The 9497-nt window shown below is 21.9% G+C and overlaps 2 protein-coding genes across 2 annotated transcripts, besides 1 other annotated feature; both read left to right on the top strand.

The window, feature by feature from the left end:
- Positions 1 to 2116: 2116 nt before the first annotated feature.
- PVX_104695 (variable surface protein Vir6-like) lies at positions 2117 to 3533 on the top strand (the record flags this gene model as incomplete). Its single annotated transcript, XM_001612539.1, has 2 exons — positions 2117 to 3262; positions 3372 to 3533. The coding sequence occupies 2 exons, from the start codon at positions 2117 to 2119 to the stop codon at positions 3531 to 3533; spliced, it is 1308 nt and encodes a 435-aa protein (XP_001612589.1).
- Positions 3534 to 5735: 2202 nt separating this feature from the next.
- Positions 5736 to 5759: a microsatellite.
- Positions 5760 to 7942: 2183 nt separating this feature from the next.
- Positions 7943 to 9055, top strand: PVX_104690 (Pv-fam-c protein; the record flags this gene model as incomplete). The annotated part of the gene is made up of 2 exons (XM_001612538.1): positions 7943 to 7963; positions 8093 to 9055. The coding sequence occupies 2 exons, from the start codon at positions 7943 to 7945 to the stop codon at positions 9053 to 9055; spliced, it is 984 nt and encodes a 327-aa protein (XP_001612588.1).
- Positions 9056 to 9497: the final 442 nt, after the last annotated feature.

Here is a 9497-nt window from a genome sequence, read left to right as displayed (position 1 = left end):
ATTTTTATTTCAAACTATATGAGAATCTTTAAAAACAATATATAATTTAACGCTTTACAATACCCTTCATTTGGTTGAATTCTGATGAAGGTAAGTATTTATATTATCCATGTAAATTTTGCTCAATTTTATATATATATGTGTTTTATTTGTTAATATGATTATATTTGTATATATTTGTTTAATACACTTTTTTGTTATTATTTTTGAAATGAAATGATATTTTACATAATATTTGCGTAAGTGAATTGTATTTAATCTTTTAACTATTTGACATGCAATGATAAAATTTTCTGTTATTTATTTTTCTACCCGATATATATCATTTACTTTTAAAAATAATATATTAATTTATATTCTTTGTAAATTATATAATTTTAATGAATTCACAATATTCAAATTATAATAAAAAAAATAATCCCTCATATATTATGTTTAAGATCAACACAAAATTGATCAAATATGGAGTGAATGGATAATTGAATATATCTTTTGCTATAAAAAATAAATTAATCATATATGGTGATACAAAAATTTTAATGAAAAAATTATAACTTAATTTAATATAAAATTTACATAATTTCGAAACTATCAATGATTTATCTCAGAATTTATTTATTTTTAATAACTTAATTGCGAACATATTAATCATTCCAAAAAATTATTATAATACAAATAAAATAGCCATTACATAATCTACTGCTAATTATCGTGAAACTTACTCATCAATTATATATAGAGAGAATACACTTTAAATTATAAATGATAAATTAAGTTAAAATATGAAATGTAAATTAAGATAGTAATAGTATTATAATACAAAAATAAATAGAAATAACGTTTTTCCATAATTATATTTTATTACCTATTCAAATAAATATATATATATAGAAAGCATTATTTTTAACCACCTTCTACACCTCTGATTGATAATATTCAGTATATATATTATATTAATTGTTATAATACTTAAAAATGAAAATAAATAAATATCTAAAGTAAAGAAATATATATTACTCTTTAATAATACCACATGAATATTATAAAAGAATTCATTATGTTCACAAATTAATGACATATATTTTATGCTATTATTATTTTTTTATATGCTATTATATTAATCAAATTAAAAGGAAATTTTTATGAAGCGTTAGAACGGAGAAAAACATATAAACACACATAGATTATATGATACGCCTTTCATTTTATAAAATAATTATATTAAAATTAATATAAATAAAGTAGATATATTTCAAATAACTTTCATATTATTTAATATTAACGTATATTATATACTTGTTATATATTTTATGAATACTTAAACACCTCTTTTCTTGATGTAAAAATATTGTAATTCACAATAAATCATTTAACCTCTCAATTTACATTAGAATGAACTAATATAGTGTGCTAGTATTATTTCATAATATAAATTAACATAACTAAAATTACGAGATATAAAGAATAATATTTATAGTATTATATTAACATATATTAATAAATATTTAACATTAGTGAATATTTTAAAAGGTTATCAAGATAAACACTCATTACATTCAGAATTGCTTAACGTAACAATTTTTCTTATAAATTATTCATTTCACAGTGTTATGTAAATACTGGATTATATGCTATATTTATATAAATGTAAATTTATAGTATCAATATTTATTTAATGCTAAATTAAAAGTGTTAATTATATTCTTTTATTTTTTTAATTCATTACTAATTGTAATATATAAATTTCATAAGCGTATTAACTAAAATAAATTGCACATATAAAATCTTTTATTATATTTAAATGATTTATTAAAAGTTTATCTTATATATGGTATTTATATCACTCTAATATTTGATTGAATAATAAATTAGCATATTACGTATATTTATATCTCTTTTGAATGTTTTACTTCTGACACAATGCCATGTTCAAAAGCTTTTACAGGAGTAAACTTCATTTATTATTGGCCATATATATAATAACTGCATATTTAGATGTTTTATATGCTTTACTTAACAATTATATTTATATCAACGAATTTTATTTTAATCATTTTATAAACATTAATTAATTATTTTTCTCCTTTAGTATCATAGTTATGGATGTTACAAAGAAATGAAACGACAATTTGTCGAAAGAATAAATGAAACGAGTTTTAACATTATTAGTGACGTTTCGGACTTTGAAAAAAGTTATCCCCATAATGAACGAAAGAACCTTATTAGGTTACCTAAAGTTTTTACTAAATTACAAAAATATTTAAGCAACCATGCAGTTTTTGCTGCAGCTGGTACATATAATGGGGATGCTACTTGTAACTATATAAACTACTTGTTATATGATGGAATTCGTAACGAAAATTATGGCTATTGTGATGAACAGACATTTAATAATTTTAGGGATTTTGTTTATGACTACAATACAAGTACACGTTCTCATATATGTATCAATAAGCTAAAACATCTAGATGAACATGAATTTAAAAAAATGAATGCCTTATATCAGTTGTATGAATGGTATAATAAACTTACATCTACCTATTTAGACAAGAATGGCCGCTGTGATGCTTTCGGTAATATAATTGCAATTTATAATAAGGCCTTAGAAAACTATGATAGTGAAGACGGTAAGGATGATAAGTTAATTGAAAAATTATTAGATCTTAAGAAATTAACTGTAGAATCAAATTTACCACATTATAGTATATGTAAATATAGGAAATATGAATTCAAAGAACCAAAAAAATATTTAAAACGTCAGGAGGAAATCGAAGCAAAGAGGAGACACGCAGAAGAAGAAATAAAAAGACAAATACAGAAACAACAACAAGAACAAGAACAATTACAAAGACAAAAAGAAAAAGAAGAATTAGAAAAACAAAACTTACCACAAAGGGGAAAACTTGATACTAACGAACTATTAAGCAACAGAGAAAACGTATTATCAGCAGCATTAACACATGAAATTGAAACAGAACAATCATTTGGAACAGAATCTCCACGAGGCGAAGGATATAGAGTAATGCAGGAATATGCAAGACCATCATCATTTTATTCAGAACGATTAAGAACACAAAAAGAACAACTGGAACAAACAAAAAGGGGATATGGTGGATTTAAAGATGAAACTATGGACACAAGCACTACATCAGGGATCACAGCGACAATAACAGATACTATTTCTGGATTTATAAAAGAAGTTGATCCAGCACCTGTACTTGGTGTATCTGGTGGGATGGGTGTTTTATTTATACTTTTTAAGGTATTCAAAGTTTTAAAATTATAAACATAAGTCTATATTACTCTAAAAAAAAATTATCGTCATCATATAATTATGTTCTAAACTCTCTAAATTTTCTTCTAAATTTTAGTATACTCCATTTGGATCCTTCTTTGGAGGAAGAAGAGGACGATTCCGTCAAATTCCTAGAACTTTTGGAGGATTTCCACCAGGAGATTTCGGACATTTTCAGGAATATGGTGGTGGGTATGTTGGATATAGTCAAATGGATATGCCTTTTCAGGGGGAATAGTTCATGCTGCGTTATTTCTTCATAAATTATAAATTTATTTAAAATATCATCAACGTAAGAAACAATATAAAAAATATAACTCTATTTAATAAATCAAATTTATCTATGAAGTACGCACGGTATAAAAAGTATAACTCAATTTTACATTATTCATTACATAATGTATCCAAAATATATCATTTATATAGATGTATTATTACAAAAGTTATGCAATAATATAAATTAATTAGGCCAAAGCATAAACTATTATAAGCATGCATCAACATATTTTTACGCAGTCCATACATTCCGATAATGAGAAAAGTTATATGAAAAAAACATATTACATTTATAATATAATGATACACATTTTCTATGTAAAAATGTATAGACAAATATATTTATGCTTGAAATATATAATTATTTAAAATTTCTTATCATAATGTAGAATAAAAAAAATAATTATCAATATTTCTCATAATGTTTACCATAAAAATTATGATTAAAAATTAACAATTGTACAAAAAATAATCGTAATATGATGTAATAAAGAACTTACACATATAACCCAGTTTAAAAAATATATATTCCTACATATTGTATAATAGTGTTCTTTTATTACTTGGCAGGAAATAATTATTAAGTTTATTATACAATATGGAAATTCAACATAAATTATTTTCTATAATATTTCATATATCAAACTTTATTTTATATAAAAAAGAGCTAAATTTTATTACGTTATATTATTTAATATATATATACATTTTTGCCTTGAATCATTTTTACACATTACATAATTATTATACTACACATAAACTATAACATAACAGCTAAATGACTAATATATGCTAATTCTTATGATATATAACAATTAGTAGCAATAACTACAATATATCATTTTTTAATATTATTATCAGAAAATTATATTGATAATTCCTTTTAACCCTATATTTAATAATATTCATAAAAATTACAGCATCATAGATTGAATACCTCCTTATTTATTACTCATATTTTTAATAAATTACTTATCCCAAATGTGAGACTAGTAATAACTTCACATATAAGTTTTATATACATTATTTAATACATGTCTAACATTAATAAATTATACAGGCATGTGAATATGCATAATAGTTACATACCAAATGATAGAGTCATTGTTATTAATGATCTAACTATAATTTTATTTAATATGGAAAATAAAAAATTATAAGTATATGATTCTATAGTTCAAAATTAGCTATATTAATATATTATTACTTCGTAAAAATCATGCATTACTTTTACATATTTTGCCTTTTCCTTAATATAACTGCATATTTTAAAATATTTTAGAACACTCTTTTTACATATTTTTGTTCATTACTACGATATATAGGTTATTATTTTTATAAATAAAATTCATTTTAATATCATATATATAGTTTATTCTACCATATCTTACAACATCAAGTACTGTCGATTGAATAACTATATTTAGGTTAGTATGCTTATGAGATATCACAATTTCTTCATTTGTTTTCATATTAATATAAATTTAACATTATAAATAATTTTAATGAAAATGATACAAATTTATATTGAGAAATGATATATGTTCAACTAATTCCACAGATATAGTAATTTTAAAAGTAACCAGAGTTTTATAAAATGCAGTAATCCACACATATATATACATAACAAAGCAATATCATTTATATATTGATGAACTGGAATGTCTTTTAATAAATGAAAATAAATAGAAGACAAATTACTTTGACAATTCACATAATACAAATGAATTCAGAATTTGTAAAACAATATTATTGATTAAAGAGCTTAATATATGGTGATTATAACGAATATATTATACTGAGCATCACCATATTTATATTATAGTTTCACCATAAATATTTTTTCGAATTTGGAGGGTTATCATATATATATATATATATATATATTTTTCATTTTGCATAGATTAAATATGAATGAATATAATTAGCAATACTTATGAGTACATGGAAAAATACAGAAATGTTATATTGCACCTCTTCAAATTTTAGTTAGAAATACGTAACACCCTATACGTGTTGTAGACATATAAACATAATAATCCATTTATGTACATTGATATTCAAAAATATATAAGTAATACTATTATTAGTAATGGATATTAACAATATTATATGTTACATGATATGTAATGGGCTAATAACAACAAGTACTATGCCATAAATGCGCTACATCCGTTAGATATCTATACATCATATATCATGTATGGGTATACAAACTTCACAACCAAATTGTTATAATATATTCTTTAATTTTTTAATGTACCACAAATAAGATAATATATAAAGAAGTGCTTTTGTTAAGGATATATTAACACTGTATAATACAAAACAAAGTTTAAATGAATAGATCACTATTTAATCATATATTATACAGAAAATGGAACCCTTAAAATATATCTTACTTGAAATTTAACAATGACACTCTTATTAGTCTTAAAATGTAATAAATCTAAACTAGATAAAAACTATAGCACAGAGTAGTATAAACATGAACCCACAAACAATTTAGTGCATAAATTATAAAATGAAAAATTCATACAAAACTTTTTTCATGGTTCATTTATAAAATTCTTTAGTATTAATAATTTATAAAATAATAAATTTAGAATTATCTGCAATAAGTGACATACATTGTGTCTTAGATCCTAAAATACCCTTTATTTATTTCAAAGATCTCATAATAAATGAGCTAATATAAAAAGAATTATTATATAAATGTAAATTAAAGAATACTAAAAAATATTATAACACATTTACAAAGTACTCATGGTATAATTAATGAAGAATAAAATTTACAGTAATATATTATTAAGTAAAAAGAACTGCGTATTTTTCATAAATAAAAAAAAAATATATTTACGCTAATTACATTAAATAACATAAGAAAAAAGAGTTTAAATAGATAATAGATATCTCACATAATTTTTTTTAACATGTTAAATATTTATATACGATGTTAAAAATAATTGCTCAAATCATTAGCGCGCATTAATTCGATTATTTTATATAAAAAAAGTTATTTTACAGCGGCACAGTCATATATATTCGTAACACATAATTATTATAAATCAATAGATGATAAAACTAATTAATAAATAACTTACATATATTTTAAAACATGATTTAATCTTAATAGATAAAAAATAATTATCTTTATATTCACATATTAATGTTAATTTGTCAATTGACACAATTTTAAATTAATAATTATATATATATATATGAAAGCAAAATGTAATGTATATATTTATTTTCACGAGCTATTTTATTTTTTTTATTAAAATCGTTTTTATTTTATTAATTTCTGTATAAATTATACAAACAAGTTTAATAAAAATTTGATTAATTTTTTTTTTAGAGTGGGTGGATTTTCCTTAAAAAATTAGTTCAAAAGTTTTTTTCCATAATACTTGTGGAATAACATATTCATATATAATTTATATAAAGAAAAAAATTTTTAACTTTTATTATTGATATATTTTTTCTGATTTATTAATTCATTCATTATGATAGTTTACCCTCTCATTGATTTTTAATAATCCATATGATGTATTTTTTATTTATATTGTTATACTGCTATATATTCAGTTAATAATATTATTTATTATTCTTACAGAAATTTGTTATCCGTGAATCAAATATTCTTCCAAAAATTTATTATCGTATATATACATAAAGACTTATGTTAATGTAAAAACACATCCTGTTTATTATTAATATATATGAATAGTATACTGAAATTAACAAAGTATCTTGTAGTAACAATTAATTTATATATATTTCACTGAAGTATCAAAGTAGTTTTATTCATCTAACATAAATATTAATTCAATACTTCTTGTTATTGTGTCTTTATAAAAATAATAATACACGTAAATGTCTCTAAAAAGATATAACACTGTAGTATAATACTTAATAAAGATATAATATACCTATAATTGTAATTAGCAATTTCGTGTCGCAATTATATTTTCCGAAAAAGCAAGTAACATTATAATAAAAATACACATCATATGATATTATACACAATGTATTTCATATTGTGTAGTTATTTTATATATTTATCTATATAGAAAAGTTGTCCTATTACATATTACATAACAATTTTTCCGTTTGTTACTCATGCCACAAAACGTTGTATAATTTATGCATATATCAATTATATTAATTTTATATAAAATACCATGCTACGCCTGTATATTATAAAAATGAATACAAAAATATATTTTTTTTAAACATTGTATTTGAAGTTATAAATTATAATTAACAATAGCATATATACTATTATATAATTTATTCCTTTTATTTTTTTTTCAATTATTATATAGAATTAAGATTTTTCATATTATATCTAATAAAAATATTAAAATCATGAGCATACCTTTTAAATTAGTAATGTATTTTTTTTATTGGTTATATTGTCTTCTATAATGTTTTATTTTAATATTATAATTTGTTTCATGTTTAATAATAAATAAAATATAAAATGTGTAAATTAATATTCCTCATTGTATTATTTAGATTTATAATAGCGACAGGGTTTCAAATGTACTTCCTTCAGACAAACGTAATTTTAATATAATTCGCGGTGTAAATTTTGGAATCATCTTAGATTATATTGAAAAAAGAAATGTAAGTGGTATTATATCATGGATAAATGGATATGAAAATAAATTGACAGAGCATTTAAAAGAATATAATCAACTGAATAATATTGATCATGGCAAATATTGTACAAATTTAAATTCCATACTAGATTATATAGTGCAAGGAATCAATAATCTAAACATGTCTGAAGGTTTTCGTTGGATTCATAAAGTTGATAAAGGTTGCATAGATGCTTTAAAAAAATATCCTTCATTAAGCTGCAGTAGAGATCTTTACAGTTATAAAGATAAAAATTTATTTTTTAAGAAATTAATGCTTGACTTATGTGAAGATATTGAATATTTTATGAAGGAAAAAAATTCTCTAAAGAAATATAAATGTAAAAAAATTATATCTCGCCTAAAATATAGAAATGAAACTCTCATGAAATTCTTTCGTGCATTTTACAATAAAAGTATTTTTAAGCTTAATAACCAATGTTCCATTGATTTTATACACAAAAATATAAGTAATATTAACTGTAATAAAGCAAAACAACAAACAAATGCTACTGTAGCCCCCTCATCTGATAGTGCAGATACACGGGTAGAAGTAAAAATAAAAGAACCAACGGATGAAGAAGCATATGAAACAGAAAATTCGCAAGATACCGGCCATCATGATGGTTTGGGCGTTCCTGGACCAGATGATCCTAACCTGGAAGATCTGAAAATTGGTCTTCAGTTTAACGAGGATCCACCTAAGCTAGATACCACCTATGCTGCTGCTTCGCTTGCAGGAATTTCCCTATTTGGTACCATATTATATAAGGTAAAGTATCATTACATAAGCGAAATATTATGCACAATTTTATATTTCATGTTAATACAATATTAATATAATAATTTCAGTACATTATTAAATTATACCATCCTTTTTATAACAATAGTATGGACCCTTTAGAAATCGGTTAAATTCACGAAGAGGAGCATTAAATGGAAGTAATTTATTTCCTTTAGATAACAACGTATATGATGCAAACCTAATGAATAATTTCGAATATTTACAAACTGGTATACCAAATGATGAATATCAAGTTGGATACGGTTCTGTAACAGATTACTAAAACGAATACGATAAGGGGTGATGAGTTAATAAAAATTATCATTATTATGAAAATTATTGTAGTTCTGTGCAAATAGAAAAAAAAGTGAATAATTTTTTTCAGAAATAGCATGTATGATAAAATATCAATTCATGCTATATAAGAAAATCATTTAAACTAAATCTTTGTAAAATCAAGTAGCATCATAAGTTCAAGAAATTATAAAAAAATAAA

This window comes from Plasmodium vivax, genomic scaffold, assembly GCF_000002415.2.
Source record: "Plasmodium vivax scf_7141 genomic scaffold, whole genome shotgun sequence".
In the NCBI taxonomy this organism is placed as follows: Eukaryota; Apicomplexa; class Aconoidasida; order Haemosporida; family Plasmodiidae; genus Plasmodium; species Plasmodium vivax.
The sequence above is the reverse complement of the archived record's forward strand: the minus strand, read 5'-3'. Positions and strand labels throughout refer to the sequence as shown.